This window comes from Denticeps clupeoides, chromosome 2 (genome assembly GCF_900700375.1).
Source record: "Denticeps clupeoides chromosome 2, fDenClu1.1, whole genome shotgun sequence".
Lineage (NCBI taxonomy): Eukaryota > Metazoa > Chordata > Actinopteri > Clupeiformes > Denticipitidae > Denticeps > Denticeps clupeoides.
In genome coordinates, this window is record NC_041708.1 from 22,424,742 (window position 1) to 22,442,009 (window position 17,268).

Consider the following 17,268-nt stretch of genomic DNA (forward strand, 5'->3'; position numbering starts at 1 on the left):
CGTCACGCCGACGTGCTGCGGAGGGCTCGGCGTGATAAAAGTGTCGAAACGCGGCGCTGTTACCCGCTGTGTCCGCCACCGGAGCGCCCGCTGGTAAGCTGCCGGAACCTTTTTATATCGCTTCTGTACCCCTTAAACTTGGATCTGCACCGTCCCAAGCGGCCCTGGTGGGCGGCGGCGCGAACTCGCTGTGTGTGAAATCGGTGCAGTGAAGACGGAACCGCCCAGCCGAGGCACTGCATGAAGTTCTTGGCCTTGTTGGAGAAGTGGCGTTTTTTTTTCCCCTCTTGTTAAACATTTGTGAAATACAATAAGGGTTTTAATGTGCCACGAATTAATTGAATTAGTTTGCTCGGGGCTGTGCAGTTTTCAGTAGTTACGTGGGAAGAACGTTCAGTTGAAATTACTTTCGGGTCAGATATTCGACATTCACATTTACGGCATTTATCAGACGCCCTTATCCAGAGCGACTTACAATCAGTAGTTACAGGGACAGTCTGGAGCAACTTAGTGTGGGATTTGAACCTGGGTCTTCTGGTTCATAGGCAAGTGTGTTACACACCAGTTCTACTCTGGTTAAGCCCCACCCCTTCAAATTTCAAAGCAGAACAGACGTCTTGGTGGAGGATTGTGCGTATAGTGAATATCTGTCCAATGACGTCACCGCAGTGGTGTGGCGGCGCTGAACAGATGGAAAAGCCAATAGTAGCACAGTGATGTAAAAAAAATAGTGTGTTTGTGTGTGTTTGTGTTTCGCAGGCATGGCGACGCAGTGTGTTAGTAAAGTCGAATTGACCATTTCCTGCGAGAACCTGCTGGACAAGGATGTGACGTCCAAGTCGGACCCCTTGTGTGTGCTGCTGATGAACACGAGCGGCTCTCAGTGGTACGAGGTTGGTGCTCCCGCTCTCCTCTACACCCGATGTAGTGAAAGGCTCATAAACGCTGGTCCCGCCATGTGTTCAGAGCCTCAAAACGACGTAGTGGGACAATTCAAAGGATCCAGTTGAACCAGTCACATTCGAGCAAGCAGATTGGCTGTTTTGATGAAATAAACATAAAGGTCCGTATTAGAAGGACAAAAACTCAGATTCTGAGATTTCTATTTTATTCTGATCTGTTCTGTTTTTAAACTGTGGAATAGCTGTTGTGTTCTTCTTCTTCAGCATGATTATTACGTATTAATTACAAGAAATGAAGTAACATCAGTAATAATTAGGGTTTTGGTGAAGTCAGGTTCCATCAGTATATCAATATTATTGAGTTATTAAGTTCAACACGGATAATCAATCTTTATTTCACTTATTACAATGCACATCACAAAGGAAAAACTCCCTGAGCAAATCATGGAGGACCTTTAGAGGAAAGAGGACTCTGATAGCTGTCCTCCACTAGTCAGCACTGGGTCGTCAACTTAACCATAATCTGGTTAATTTTTAACACCGATGCCGTTCAGATGTCGAGAGGGTAGTGTCCACGGTTTAACCCTTACAGACTGTTTCACACCGGCTCTCAGCCGGACTCACATTTAACAGCGAGATTCTGGCATTTTATACACTGGTAGTCAATGGATTTGGGGGCTGTAAACTTTTTTAGGCTTGGTCCGTGAAGCTTCAGGTCTGGTCTTGCATTTTTTTGCTTGATTGATCGAATGATGGTTGATTTGCAGGTGGACCGCACTGAGAAGGTTCAGAACTGCCTGTTCCCAAAGTTTGCGAAGAAGTTTGTGATCGATTACTACTTTGAGGCGGTGCAGAAGCTGAAGTTTGGTATCTACGACATCGACAACAAGACGGTGGACCTCAGCGACGATGACTTCCTCGGCGAGTTTGAGTGCACCTTGGGCCAGGTGAGTGTGGACTAACTTTAGAAATCTGAAGCCAAAGCTTCTGCCCACATCCAGCCCTTGTTGAACGAAGTGTGTCTGTGTGTTATCTGACTCCACATCTATCACACTGTGTGTTGCGGCACTGACTCTGTGATTCTGTGCTCTGATATTATAATAAACTGTACATGAAAATACGAGTTCATGTATGCATGTGTAGGGGGTGTCTCAAACCTGGTATTGTGCATGTCGGTGGTAACGTAAGCAAATTATGACATTAAACATCCTTTAGATATGGATCTAGAGCTCTTTAATTTCTGCATTTTGATCATTTGTGGAGGTCTAAGTGGACTCAAAGGCTTGTGAATCTGAACCTGAAGCTTCTGTTGCAGATCGTGTCCAGCAGAAAGCTGACTCGACCCTTGGTGCTTAAGAACCAGAAGCCTGCTGGCAAAGGAAGCATCACGGTAACATTTCGTGGACTGATGTTTTTTCTGTATGTGTGTATGTACTCTCGCTAATGAAGCTACATGCCTCTTGTCCTGCCATTTCTTGCTGAACTGCAGACGCTTTCATCTGTATTGTAGCTGTGCTCATCCATTAAAAAAACAACCAAATAAGAGTATTTATTAGGAATTTGTTCCTTGACATTCATCATCAGGTCAGATTATGGATACTTGTAAATGGTTGTTGTAGGAGTTCAGCCCTATAACTATGTTTATGCTGGGGCAGTGGTGGCCTAGCGGGGGCAGTGGTGGCCTAGCGGGGGCAGTGGTAGCCTAGCGGTTAAGGAAGCGGCCCCGTAATCAGAAGGTTGCCGGTTCGAATCCCGATCTGCCACGGTGCCACTGAGGTGCCACTGAGCAAAGCACCGTCCCCACACACTGCTCCCCGGGCGCCTGTCATGGCTGCCCACTGCTCACTCAGGGTGATGGGTTAAATGCAGAGGACAAATTTCACTGTGTGCACCGTGTGCTGTGCTGCTGTGTATCACATGTGACAATCACTACACTTCACACTTCACTTCACGACATTTATCCATATTCCACTGACCCTATGTTTTACTGTAGATCTGTGCTGAGGAAATTACAGACAATCGAGTGGTCAACTTTGAGGCCGATGCTCGGAAACTGGACAACAAGGTCAGACTCCCACCGCAAACCCAATTTGGCTTTTCTGAAAGGTTTCAGAAGTTTGAGTTTATCATTGTCATTTTAGTCATCTTTAATTTTATTGTGAGGATATGAGTGGAAAATGTGTGTAATTCCTCACTATGTCTTAAGAATAGGTCTGAATAATTGCCATTATTTAACTTCCTCATCTAATGATACTCTTGTTTGCGTATGAGCAGGGGCAAAAAGCGATTTACAAACTGAGGACTGTTTTCCTAGCCATTTTGCAGAAAAGAGGCAGTGTTGCCAGGTTTGCTGGTTTTAAACCAGCACTAATGAAAACCTATGTTATGCTGCCATACTATCTATCGGATCAGGCTGAATTTTTAATTGATGTGTGCTAATTGATTTTAAATGTATTAGTGTTTGCTTGTTATGCAGGATTTCTTTGGGAAGTCAGATCCCTACCTGGAGTTCTACCGACAGATCGAGACCGGGTGGCAGCTTGCCCACAGAACGGAGGTGCGGGAACTGCGTTCTTCTCTAGCGTCTTGCTCATTGCCCTCAAACTGCTTCCATTGTGATTTGATTGTGCTTTGTTACTGTTTGGTTTTGTCCAGGTGGTGAAAAATAACCTGAACCCCTCATGGAGACCCTTTAAGATCCCGCTGCAGAGTCTGTGCGGAGGAGATTTGGAAAAACCCATTAAGGTGAGTTGCCCACAGTTATTTCTGAAGCTGGGTGTATTTTAAAGCTCTTAAGTGTGTTTGAGTCATGCATGGTGTTGCCCAAGGTCATTAGCTTAATTGATAGTACAATAGAATAATTAAAATGGTTAAGCTGTTTCACAGACTTAACAGACTTAAAACAATCCTTGATGGGTTGAAGTTGAAACGTTTATTTCTAACACACACACCATCGTCTGATGCGTTAATGCCATTGAGGATCTTAACAACAACTAACACTAACATCAACCTGTTTATGTGTGTTCTGTGAGTTGACGCTGCGAATGTGGTGTATTAATAACTGGTTATTCATCCCGTGAGCGTGAGTCTTCTGAGGTTACTGCGTGGTTGCGGTTGTGTTGTGTGGGGTCGTGGCATGCTGTGTGTGTTTTCCTGTTTTGAGATCCCATGTAAAAGTGATGATAATAAATAAATTCAATATGCAGGTGGAGTGTTATGACTATGATAACGATGGGTCACATGACTTAATTGGGACGTTTGAGACGACTCTGAAACGGATGACTGAAGCATCACGAACGTCACCGGTAACAACATCTGTTTGTGTGAGACAGTATTTGTCATAGCGTTTGTCACTGTACGTGATGTGATCTGATGTGTGTGCTACAGGCAGAGTTTGAGTGCATCAACATTAAGAAGAAGCAGAAGAAGAAGAACTACAAGAACTCTGGCATTGTGTGCATTAAGCTCTGTCAGGTGAGAACCTCTCCTCACCTCTTCAGTGTATGACTTCACAATATCAGTGTTCAAATCGGTACAACACAGTACCTCCTCGGAGGTCTTTGGGTTACTTAACACCTGTACTGAGGGTGTGTTTGTTTTGTTGCTGTAGGTGGTGAAGGAGTACACCTTTCTGGATTACATCATGGGTGGCTGCCAGATCAACTTTACGGTGAGACAAATTTCATCCTGCAACTGCCATAAATCAGCTGTGCAAAAAAGCGATCTTTCTATACAAATGTATTTGCAAGGTGACCGTTAAGTTTAAATTTCTTACCACTGTACGAAGTTTAACCAGCGGTGCTTCAGGTTCTGTTCTTCTTTTGGTTCTTTTTATATTGAAGAGCCTCTATAAACACCATCTTTGATTCACTGCATCTCTTGGCCTTACTAAAATAAAAAAAATACTGTCAAAGTGATGTGATTTTCAAGGTGAAACACTGCAGCACACTACACGGTGACACAACAAAATGTGCCCTCTGCTTTTAACCATCACCTTGGTGAGCAGTGGGCAGCCATGACAGGCGCCCGAGGAGCAGTGTGTTGGGACACTACCTTCATCAAGGGGACCTCAGTGGTACCTTGGTGGTTCAGGATTTGAATCTGCAACATTCTGATTACAGGTCCTCTTCCTTACCTAAATGCCCCCATATAAAGTGTTTTTTTTTTTTTTTTTTTATTGATTTTTTATTTCCGTTAAACATGCTCATTACATTCAATGACCTTTGTCCTTTCTTGCACTGTGCAGGTGGGTGTGGACTTCACAGGGTCGAACGGTGACCCCCGCTCCCCTGACTCCCTACACTACATCAGCCCCCAGGGGATCAATGAGTATCTGTCTGCCATCTGGACAGTCGGCCTGGTGATCCAGGACTACGACAGGTGAGTGCTGTGGATTGGCGGGTGCAGCGTAACATTCCGGAAAATTACATTCTTTCAAAATTTGTTTAATGCATTTGAGAGCGATTACTGTAGAAATGCTCATATTTTGCCACAGCGACAAGATGTTTCCTGCATTCGGGTTTGGCGCTCAGGTCCCCCCTACTTGGCAGGTAACTGTGCTTTACATATAAACCAAAAAAATTGTCTGTTTACATGTAAATATGTTGTGTATGAATGTATGTATATTTTATTTTCTTTGACATCTCTCAGGTTTCTCATGAGTTTCCCCTTAACTTCAACCCCACAAATCCCTATTGCACCGGTATGTTTGTCATAGTAGTTGTTTTGTGTTTTGTCATTGTTGACACAGTTTTGTGTGTAGTAACTGTGTTTGTGTGTGTATTTTAGGCATTGAGGGTGTAGTGGAGGCGTACAGGATGTGTTTGCCTCAGGTCCGGCTTTATGGTCCCACAAACTTCTCACCCATCATCAACCATGTGGCTCGCATCGCCCTGGATGCATCCAAACAGAACACCGCCTCGGTACGAGACTTGTCACCAAACTAAGGTTTAAACTGTCTAAAGTACTTCCTGTACGTCCCACGCTCATGAGGAGATTTCTTTAAATCTGATATTGAAGGATGAACTGATCGATTTCAGTGATGTACGTTCATTATCGCTATGGACTCGCATTCATCTGAATACAATGTATTAGGAATGTCAAATATGGCACAAAAATGGATGAAGTGTTAGGATTTTGGAGCAGTTCCAGCCAAATGTCATATTCTCTTGCTTTCCTGTTCAGCAATACTTCGTTCTCCTCATAATCACTGACGGCGTGATCACAGACCTCGATCAAACACGCAGCGCCATAGTTAATGCGTCCCGCCTCCCGATGTCCATCATCATCATTGGAGTGGGCAAGGCCGACTTCAGTGCCATGGAGTTCCTGGACTGCGATGACGGGCAATTGCGTGCCCCGAACGGCGAGATGGCTGCTCGTGACATTGTTCAGTTTGTGCCTTTCAGAAAGTTCCAAAACGTAAGTGTGCCCTCAACCGCTGCACTCTTACTTTTGTTGCATGCATGCTGGGGACACAGTTCTGCACAGGAGACTCATATCCTGAAAACGCTCAGTTTTCTATACCATTTCAGTAACACAACTAATGAATGTGAGAATCATGAAAACCTCCCCACATCTGAAGATTTGTAGTCTGTTTTGTAAAAAAAAACAAAAAAAAAACACTGCACGCGGTTTGGAGGGAAAGAAGCCACGTGGAGTCTTTCTGCTCACACTGTGTCCCTCTCATTGCAGGCGCCCAGGGAAGTTCTAGCCCAGAGCGTTTTGGCAGAGTTGCCTCAACAAGTCTCATCCTACTTCAAAATGCTCAAACTGCCGCCTCCCCATGATCCAACCCCTCCATAGAAATGTAGGGCAGCTCTGACCATCCAAACGTTCCCTGTCAGGCTCTTACCCACCCCCCCCAAAACACACACATGAACACCACACCCTAACATTTCCCTTCCCGTCACCCACCCTCCTGCATGACTGCTGCTATAATGCATTTATAACCTGCTGTCCAGTTAACAGGCCAATGCTCAGTGAGCAAGAACTGTTTTTCCATGTGCAACCCAACAAGGCTAATAAAGAGCCTGTAACTGCAAACAGGCATAAGTTCCTGCAGCACATTTCTCCACCATAGCACTGGAACTGGCCTGTTAATGGCTTTTTATGTTTCGACTTTTTCAGGATCTGTTCTGTTTGTAAATTTGCTCTCAATTTTTGTGTTTTTTTTTATGTAATAAATTGCACTTGCCACATGGATGCACTGTTGGCAATTTTTTTTTTTTTACAAGCTATATCCATTATTACAAGCCATAACCGTTAGGGCTGTTTCAATTGATTTGCTCCTATAAGCTGAAAAACGGTCCACGCTCGCCTGATGCAATGAAAATTCTTAAAGTGCATGGCGTACCTCAGTGGTAGGGCTGGAAAGTGTCTTGGAAATGATAATTAAGAGTGAGAACAACTGCTGTAGGAGACAGTCGGTATCACTGAATTGATGTGATTACTGTGAATTGATGAGCCCTGTGGCACTTTGTGACATCTGATTTAATGTGCATAAATATTACCCAATGATGAGAAATAATTTGCCCTTATTAGAATAATAGTCTCTGTATATTCTATAAATCGGGCTGTACTGCCCATGACTGTGCTTGTGTGTAGGGCTGTTTTGTTCAGATTATGAAATACTGTGTAATGCCATTCTGTCTCTCTCCCACCACAGTCTCCTAAAGAAGCGCTGGCTCAGAGCGTTCTGGCGGAGGTGCCCGCTCAGCTGGTTTCCTACTTCAGCATGTCCAAACTTTACCCACCCAACAACCCAACCCCACCATCCCAGAGCTGATTGTACACCTGCACCTGCCTGCGCCGCATCAATAAATGCCATAATAAATAATAATAAATAACACACCCATAACCTCAGTATTAGCAGGAGGCATAGCTGAGCAAATTCAAGTGATCCCAGTTATCATCTCAGCATACATATGTTCCATTTGCTAATATGCGAATATAGTCTGAGGGGGGAGAATCATCCCGGACCATTCCGGCCTTTATGATCTGCCATCATCAGCATGTCAATGGCATCCTAATATAGCAAGGGTTAGAACTAAAAAGTTTTGTCCTCCAGAAATAGGACCAGAAACCCCTGGTCTAGCAGCTAATTAAGACACGCGACCTCTCCTGCATTCTGGACCAGACAACTTTTTATATTTTGCCACGTTAGGTTTTTGTTAGTTTGATAGCCTCTGCTACCTCCTGTGAACTTGGCCAGATTTAACACAATATTTTGAAAGCATGTTTTAACCATCTTCCACTTCTTTTTAATCTGATGAGATTGTGAGTCCAAATGATTTTCACAAATCATCTTGATATGCTTTGATTCTAGTATGTACATGCAAATGCATTTGTAAATGCAAACCTACTTATGTAGCTTTAATGTAACATGAGTCATTATTTCTTAATAGACTACAACTGAAACCATATAAACCTTATTACAGCATTCCAAAAATTAATGGAGTTGGGTATGAAATTTCATATTCAATGCGTTCAATGTCAGGGTTGTTTATGTTTAGCTAGTTCTCTGCTTTTTTCTACATGAAATTGAAAAATGTCTTTTCTGATTCCGCTTGGAAAACCGTGCTGTTCGCCCATCGGGTAATTATTTTCTTTGAAGGAGGTGGCGGTCTGATATTTCCCGAGGTTTACAAATTGACTCATTGAATCAGAGTTCAGATTGAGGCTTGAAACAGTCCAGATCATCTATTCTTACCTTTCACATAATCGCTGCTTTGCATATAGACCAGCATGTGGACTGTGCCAACTCATCTTGATAGTAGATCTAGCACTCATTATTACTAATAAATGTAACAATACTTTTCATTTTTATGTGGCATTATATTTTTTGTACAGTGCAAAATAAATAAACAGTTTTGGTTTTAATGACCTGGTTAAATTAGCTTTATCATTTATTTTAATTGGTCCTACTGACAGATATTACAACTCTCACTTTGTCTTTATTCATAACTCTGGTAACTAATCGAATATTCCATATTTGGACTCCAGAGCTTAGCCATGTGTGAATGTGAATATTTGAAATACAGCCGACTTTAATCGACCACTTTTACTCATGTGCAACATTTGACATTGTTACGACATTGAAAAAGTGTCTACCAAGCAGAAGGTCTTGCCGTTTCATTGCGACACTTGTGTTCTTCGCTCTGTCTTCTGGTTCCACATTAAGTATGCTCTGATTTGTACCTCAGTTTTTCAGTGTTTTCCAGTTATGTGAAGAACCAAATACACATCCTTGTTAAATCACTGTTATATGCTGTCATGCTATTTCAGGCATTTCAGACTTCTGTTCCTATTGATGGGCTGCTTGGCTGCACTTTTTTTCATTATGAAACTAAATCTTTTAAAGTTGCACAAAAATGAATGTATTAATATAAAAAAATCTTCACATTTTATTCATGTAAATTACCAGAGAATGTTTTTACACAATGTCACACATTATAAACCAAAATGAGGACAGAGTTAACATTTAAACAAAAGACAAATATTGGTGGATAACAATATGCTACAAATACAGAATGTGGAGATAATGATGGAGAATATGTGTTATAAATCACCAAGAGGAAAATTGCAGAGATATAAGCTCAGGTTCTGCTAATTAGGCCTTTAGTCAGAAATGAAACAGCAGTGTGGTGATTGAGATCAGTGGTTCACTTTTCCTCTGCGGCTGCAGCCTGTATGGACAGAAAAAGAACAAATGGAAATATCATCCATTCAGAAGGATGTTTGAGGGAGGAGTGAAATGCCTCAATCCCAAGCAACCATTACATTTACAGCATTTATCAGACGCCCTTATCCAGAGCGACTTACAATCAGCAGTTACAGGGACAGTCCCTCTGGAGCAACTTAAGTGTCTTGCTCAGGGACACAATGGTAGTAAGCTGGATTTGAACCCGGGTCTTCTGGTTCACAGGCGAGTGTCTTACCCACTAGGCTACTACCACCTTATATATAACCAACACACAATTGGTAGCCAGAGGAGGTCTATGAGAAGCAGGGTGACACGTGATGCTGGACACTTAGAAAGAAAGAGATAAACATGGTCTGGACTAGGACCAGCAGCTCAGGTAAAGCCTGGAATTAGGATGTAGAGCATGCACCTTAGCAAGACAGACCACTTTCACAATCACATCCCATCCACAAGGGGGCATCAGCTTGCTTCCAGGTTTTCAGGTCTGAAGCTAAGGGGGCTGGCTGGTTTATGGTGAAACATTGATTGATTGATGCATATTTTCCCCCTTTTTGGTTTTCTTTTGTTTGTGGGTTTTCCCCTATGTGAACTGGTGCAGTTAAAGAGGATCGAGGACGCTCTGGCTCAGGTTTTAGGCCCAGGACTGGGTTTTGCGCTGAGGCCTGGAGGTAAGTGCTGTTTAGATTTCACACATGCTAGGGTTTTAGCTGAATTCATAACACTGGTTTTTCGCAATACAGGGTTGTATGACAAGAACAAGCCAAACTCAGAAATGACACCCGGGTTTCTCTAATTGGAAAGACTCAGTTATTTTGAGATGATTGGACTTCCCTTGATGCATTTTATGAATGACAATTAGTGCTAAAGTGCAAAAGCTAAAATGTATTTTATTTCTTTTCTTTCATGACTTATGAGTTCAGCATTACACACCTTCAGTTTTTCCAACAGGCCTCCTTTCCCAAAGCCACCAAAGATGCGAGCCATCTTGGGCGTTGGAGGTTTTGTTCCAAACAGGGCAAGGCCTCTCTTCTTCTCCTCATCTGCCTTGGCAGCTGCTGGGCCTTTAGCCTTCATCAATTTTCTGAAGATAAAGCAGATGATAGACCACTGACCAGGTGTTCCTGTAGAAGTCTTCAGCACATTTCATGAAGGTCTTTCTTGTACTCACTTTCCTTTCCTGGCCAGCACTTTCTGGGACTCTGGGTAGTGAACCAGGATGTCGAACAGATCTCGCTTTTCCAGCACAAAAAGGTTGGCGAAGCCGTGCGCTGCAACGTTGGCTGTTCTGCGGTTCCCTCCATTGGCTGAAGACTGTAACAGGCTGTGGAGAGTCTGGGTCAGCTGACTGCAGGACAACACATCAACATGCAAACATGAGACTTGTGTCACTTACCTGATCTCCCCAAACACACAGCCTGCCTTCAGTGTTACAAACACAATCGTGTTGTCAGGGCCACCAACCACCTGGACCTCGCCGGCTTTGATGATGTACATCTCCTTACCAATGTCTCCCTGACAATGTGAAGATCAAACCTGCACTCACGTTACAGCCACCTCAACCCTGTCACCCCACAGACGATGAGAATGAAGCGACAAGCTCACCTTTTTAACCACAAAATCTCCAGGTAAATACACGATGGACTTGAGTCTCAGCAACATGTCCACCAGCATCTGGTTGTCACAGCCCTGTGGGCGGCAACACCTCAGTCACAAGTCACGCCGCATCAACATATCAGGATGCTGAGTGACAGAGTGCAACCCTGACCTTAAAGAGGTCAATTTTCTGGAAGGTGGCGAGGTTGATGTCCACAGCAATTGCTGTTCTCATGACCAGCGGCATCTGTTCCAGCAGCTCCGATTCATCTGAACACAAGTCACCAATTACAGCAGCATACAGTAACACATAGTAATTCAATGTAGCTGAGGATGTAGACTAAATTTACAGTTTCTCAATAGAGATGGTGTTGCGAACAATGCAAAGATGTGCCAACATCACCTTGGCTTCTGGTTTCATTCTTAAGAACTGGGCAAGTTCAGTCATTCATTAAAGTACAGAGTATATTAAACAGGGAGTGAGGGGTTAACTTCTTCCTCAGTAGAGAGACTGTAATGCATGATGGTTTTGTGGTGTGTATTGTAACCATGATGTAGTGCACTATATAGTCAATTAAATGAATGAAGTGGACTTTTTTTCTGACACCTTAACAGACAGTGCTAGCATGCAAAAGGACACAGTCTTGATCAGCCAAAATGAAGTTTGTTCACAAAAGCTCCTTTTCTAGTTCTTAAAACTTCAAATGCTTATTTACCCAGCATGCCTTGAGAGTCCCAAGTGTAATTGTACCAGGTGCGCACTCTGTTCTGAACCTGTCGGGGGATTCTATATGTATTCATGTAGGCCACACATGAATCCATGGAGGCCCGGAAATACGTCTGTCCGGCTGTGGCTGCTCCAATCACATCCCTCATCTGTGAAGAACCAGAGCACCATGAAGGTAAAATGTTTAACATGTGCATGGAACATGTGCTTGAAGCCAAAAGCATTCATTAATTTGTAAAATGAACCACTGGGGCAGTGGTGGCTTAGCATTTAAGGAAGCACCCCGTAATCAGAAGGTTGCTGAGGTGCCACTGAGCAAAGCACCAACCCCACACACTGCTCCCCCGGTGCCTGTCATGGCTGCCCACTGCTCACCAAGGGTGATGGTTAAAAGCAGAGGACACATTTCATTATGCCAGCGTAGTACTGCAGTGTTTTACATTGACAATCACTTCACCTTCACTTAAAACAATTTTTGTTCATTAAAGTTAAGATCTTCTACACGTGAGAAACGCCATTTGTGGCACTTTTTGAAATGCGTGAGACTTGCAAGCACTGGTGGGGATGGTGCCTTGATCAAGGGAACCTCAGGATTTGAACCAGCAACCCTTTGGTTATGATTCTGCTTCCTTACCTATTAGGCCACCACTGCCCTGAATCTGCATGTCAGTATTAAAAGCCTTCAATTACAATTCTTGCATTAATTCATAATTCATGCATTGTTTCAGCCACTGAATCCACCTGTGATACATGGAACTTTTTAATAGATCACATACAATAACAAAATGTTCCTACCTGTCCAATCAAACTGGAGAAGACAAAGACACCTACGAAGAAGTTGACCATCTGGAAGACTATCTCAAACACCGTGTGTGGCTCAGGCAGACCTCCTATAGTGATCAGTGTCCGAGTGGCGAAGTAGTAGCATCGAAGGTATCTAAAGGAGAGCGGCGGACCAGAGTAAGGTCAAAGGTCACGCAACAGACTGTGCATTCAGTCCACGCGAGCGTGACGTACGCATTTCCTTCTCCATCGTAGACCCATTCGGTGGTGCCGAGGCCTTCGTATGCCGAGGCCACGTAGTAGAGACAGGCGTTGAGGTGTAGGCAGTACAGCAGGTAGCCGGTGGTCCGACCCACTCTACACAATGCACAGGTTCCATTTAATAATGCTGCAATGTGGCAGGGAAGTCAGCAGTGTTATGGTTGTCCAGTGCTATTGGAATATTGGAAAACAGCACAAGCAAATCTATCTAAATGGATCATAAATCTTAATGTCATATTTACAACTTTGTGAATTAACATAATGCAGTTTTATATTTTTCCTGGTCTGTGGTTTCAAGATTGGTTTATTGTCTGTACAACAGTATACACAGTATACTGAGTATTGAAATAATGTTTCACACAGACCCCCCCATAGTGCAATCATAAAAGAAAAATATATATGTATATACACACTAAACTAAACTATACTAACTAAAACTAAAGCTTAAATACTGAACAGGTTTCTCTATAGGAGAAAAGTAGAACTTTTCTGTACAATGAACAGGTCAAACAGGACATAATTGGACAACATCATGTAGGATGCTTGTAAGTGGAAATGTTGGATAAGACAAGACAAACATGCAAATGTGCAGAAATGTGCGAAATGAGTTGAGATGTGCAAAGATCAGGTGCATAAGGCTGGAAGTGTATTGTTATTGTCAGTTTTCTGCTGATGGCAGTGCATTGAGAGCTCTGACTGCTTGTGGGAAGAAGCCCTTGCAGTGTCTGGCAGTTACAGTTCTGATGCTGTGGACCCGTCTGCCAGACGGTAGGAGGAAAACAGGGCATGTGAGGGGCGGTGAGAGTCCTTCATTATGTTCCGAGCTCGACGGATGAGGTGTTTCTCGTAGAGCTGGGAGATGGATGGAAGTGGAACCCCGATGATGCGCTCTGCTGCAGGGCCTTCATGATGAATTTTTTTCACTTCTGGTGGCCCTTTGTTTACATATTTCTTTGTTTTTACTGTGTTGGATAATTTGGATAATACATTCACTTCCTCTCTCTCAGAAATGCAAGCTAGCCATTCCATTAGAGACCCCAGCATCTACTGTGCATCTTTAAGACAGTCTGATGGAACACATAGTAACTTTATTTGTAGAACATTCTGTCCTACCTCCAGATGTAGGCCTTAGCCATGATGCTCTCCAGACGATCACTGAATTCGAAAAATGATTCATACTGCAAGAAACATAAAACATTGAAATAAAACGTGTGATTAAGTGGCAAAGACCGTGGAAAGACACAAAAATATTGAACGTTTTTCTTACCCTGATGAATCGATTGAATCTGAAAAAAGACGTGAATCCAAACTGCAAGGACAGCAGGTCGAATGGAATGATGCTGAGGATGTCTGACTGCGGGGAGAATGGGGGTGTTCACCAGAAAAACCATGCCACGCAAGCTCAGATATTCCGAAATAGTGCAGGGCCGGACACTTGCCTGGAAGCGTGCCGACGTTCTGTAGTGCTTTTTGGTCTGAACGCGGTCTTTCTGCACGAAAGCGTCATGGTGAGGTTCACACAAGATGCTTCCACACTGCCCAGCTTTACTAGATCACCACACTTACGACAATGTCGCCGGCCTTCACGAACTGGAGCCGCGGCTGGAAAATCACGATGTCGAGGATGTTTATGAGGTCGCAGAGAACGTCGCACAATATCCAGAAGGGAATGGCCTGAGGGGTGTGGTATGGGAAGCACAGGCGTGCCGTAGCCAACCAGACGTTGTAGTTGAATGCCACGGTTACCACGCTCAGCCACTTGATGTACCGCCGATCTGTCAAGCGAGGCACAAAGCGTTGAGCAAATGAGGGATTAAAGATGGCGTGATGTTGTATGTGTTCATAACCCACCTGTGAAGGGGTCGATGGTCGTGCCCAGGACTGTGTCCATCTTGTCCTCCAGTGGTTTCAACATGACGTCAATGAAGGTGAAACTGATCTTTGGGAAGATTGATTTCTCTTCAGGTTTGGGCTCGGCGACCTCTTCTTTCTTTTCCTCCTTCTTCTTGTCATCTTTCTTCTCCTCCTTTTTTTCTGCTGCTTTTTTGACCTCCTCCTCTTTCTTCCTCTTTTCCTCCTCCTCTTTTCGAATCCTCTCCTCCTCTTGTTTTTTTAGCCAGTCACACCTTCGCAGGACTGGAGCTGAACAGATATGAAAAATAGTTGGAAAAACGCTAAATGCTTTGCAAAATTACAAATCCTGGTTATTTTCCTCCTGTTCCAATTGGTCGTGGCATTTTCTTGCAAGCGCCAGTTTTGGGAGTATGTCTGTGGCGACTCACTGACAGGCGGACTCCGTTCAGGAGAGGAGGCGTATGGGTCAATGACCTTCTCTTTGTAGATGTCTGTCCGCTCCCGGAGTCGCTTCGCCAGATCCCTGAGCCGCTCATCCACCAAGCTATTAAACACGATGGGAGGAGGGACCTGCTCTGCCTCCCTGGAACACAAACCAGAGTTCTGGTCATTTTACCACACTTCCGACAACATGGTCTCATTCCAGAACTTCTGAAGGCTGCGCATGGCGTCTTTTTCATTGTTCTGATCTGCTTGTGGATGCCATCGTGCCACTTGAACTCTAGCAGTAGGTCTGCATGCGAGTGCCTTCTTTAAGTACAAATACTGCTTATCCATTAAGCTCCTTTAAGCTGCAAGTCAGAGATGGCAGGGGTGGCTTTTATAGACCGGGGATGCCAGGAATAGTATTTGTTACTGTGTAATGTGCTATATAAGTTTTTTTTTTACCCTTCTGCGGCTCCTGCCTCTGTGTTGGGGAGGTCCGCAGGTTTGACCTCAGCTTTTGGTTGCTCGGGGGTGGGGGAGGAGGCTGCAGTGATGGGTGAGGGCGGCACAGAAAAAACACATTTAAAAGTTTCACTCTCCGTGAAAAGAATACATGCAGGTTGTATAATTAAATATTGAAAGCAGCGTAGAAGACTGCATTTAAACCTCTGAATAAAAAAAAAATGCATTTTGACCTCCTTGATGTGAACAACAGAACAAATTCTGGTCCAAATAGTTCATGAGCACAATGTCAAATTCCACAGATATTAATTTCCAATACTTCCTTCAGTATCTATCTGTCTAGATATGCACTGAGCAGCTTTAGCCAATAGGATGCACTTGTGCTGGTGCTCTATAACAATAATTATACTTCCAAGCATTACAAATATGATTACAATAACATTTTTATTTCTAAAAGGTGTAACATTTCTAACGCGCTGTAATGCTCACCAGGCTTTGCTTCATCATTTTCCTCCTTTTTCTTTTCTTTATTCTCCTCCTCCCTTTTCTCTTCTTTCTTTTCCTGACCTTTGTCCTCTACTTTCTTTTCTTCCACGCTTTTCTCTTCTTTCTTTTCATTTTGTTTCTTGTCAACTGTCTTTTCCTCCTGTGAACATAACTGTATGATCTTCAATGTGGCACTTGAGTCAATTAAGATCAAATAAGATCAATTTTATCAATTTGTATGTTACTAATTAAAGGTAAAGTGAATTTGTCCATCTGTGATAGATTAGTTAATGCATAAATCCAATTAAACATAAATAAATCTCAGCATTAATTTAACTGAAAAGAAAAACCTTCTACCAACACTTTAATCAGATGTCTTTAGCTAAATTATTGACTTCTAGAAAAAAACGTTTATTTTTTAGTTAATTCACAGTTTAATGGCTTTATATAACTTTTCAGTGAAATAGAACCAAATTAAACCGCATTCCTTTTACTTTTTTGACAACAGTTTCACAATTTCAATATTAACAGACAGTGGCTAATACATCTCATTTAATAATTGCTTTCTTTCATCCTGAGCCATGATGTTCTGTCTTATAGGCTTTCTAATCTGGTTTAAGAGCATTTAAAGACCAGTCAGCACAGTCCACTACAAGTAAAATAATACGTAGGTCCTGCAGAAATCACATTTACATGTGAGAAAGCTGGTGAAGATCTAGGCTCGTACCTTGGACTCCGGGCTGGGACTGGGCGGCACCGGTCCTCTGAAGAGTGCGGTCAGCTTGCTGAACATGATGGCAGGAGGACCCGTCCAGCGTTAGCATTAGCACTGGCTAGCCCCTGTCCCGCACAGACTCGCGCTCCTTCATTCCAGCATCTCTGATTCCTCCCCCCAATGGGAAAACTCATCCCTCCCCAGCCAATCACAGCACAGCTACTCCGCCCCCCAGTTCGCTTTCCCTCCTGATTTTTATAAGACATAAATGTGTTTAAATCTGTCTGATGTGAGTGGACACTGTGCTACAATGACTGTGTGTTACGATTGCGATTGATTCTATGAGGTGATTGTG

The 17,268-nt window shown here is 43.3% G+C and overlaps 2 protein-coding genes across 5 annotated transcripts; one reads left to right on the forward strand and one right to left on the reverse strand.

Moving 5' to 3' along the window:
* cpne3 (copine III) lies at positions 1–8,784 on the forward strand. 2 transcript variants are annotated; one of them, XM_028962357.1, is made up of 17 exons: positions 1–93; positions 760–893; positions 1,670–1,849; positions 2,218–2,292; positions 2,896–2,967; positions 3,379–3,459; positions 3,558–3,647; positions 4,109–4,207; positions 4,290–4,376; positions 4,513–4,572; positions 5,149–5,282; positions 5,398–5,452; positions 5,553–5,604; positions 5,691–5,824; positions 6,087–6,323; positions 6,597–6,711; positions 7,570–7,707. In XM_028962357.1, the coding sequence occupies exons 2-16, from the start codon at positions 762–764 to the stop codon at positions 6,705–6,707; spliced, it is 1,599 nt and encodes a 532-aa protein (XP_028818190.1). In that variant the 5' UTR covers positions 1–93; positions 760–761; the 3' UTR covers positions 6,708–6,711; positions 7,570–7,707. The 2 variants fall into 2 exon arrangements, with proteins under 2 accessions (XP_028818190.1, XP_028818181.1); XM_028962348.1 differs by lacking the exon at positions 6,597–6,711 and having other exon boundaries at positions 7,570–8,784.
* Positions 8,785–9,283: 499 nt separating this feature from the next.
* Positions 9,284–17,063, reverse strand: cngb3.1 (cyclic nucleotide gated channel subunit beta 3, tandem duplicate 1). 3 transcript variants are annotated; one of them, XM_028970124.1, is made up of 18 exons: positions 16,926–17,063; positions 16,202–16,358; positions 15,713–15,794; positions 15,253–15,407; positions 14,822–15,112; positions 14,537–14,745; positions 14,410–14,460; positions 14,238–14,324; positions 14,084–14,148; positions 12,944–13,066; positions 12,722–12,863; positions 11,916–12,075; positions 11,372–11,469; positions 11,209–11,292; positions 11,000–11,118; positions 10,775–10,927; positions 10,537–10,687; positions 9,284–9,589 (listed from the first exon to the last, which is right to left on the reverse strand). In XM_028970124.1, exons 1-18 carry the CDS (start codon positions 16,989–16,991, stop codon positions 9,566–9,568), a joined length of 2,217 nt encoding a protein of 738 aa, XP_028825957.1. In that variant the 5' UTR covers positions 16,992–17,063; the 3' UTR covers positions 9,284–9,565. The 3 variants fall into 3 exon arrangements, 2 of the variants coding, with proteins under 2 accessions (XP_028825957.1, XP_028825956.1); XM_028970123.1 differs by having other exon boundaries at positions 16,202–16,370; positions 16,926–17,050; XR_003748890.1 differs by lacking the exons at positions 9,284–9,589; positions 10,537–10,687 and having other exon boundaries at positions 10,898–10,927; positions 11,000–11,139; positions 16,202–16,370; positions 16,926–17,050.
* Between the last annotated feature and the right edge of the window lie 205 nt (positions 17,064–17,268).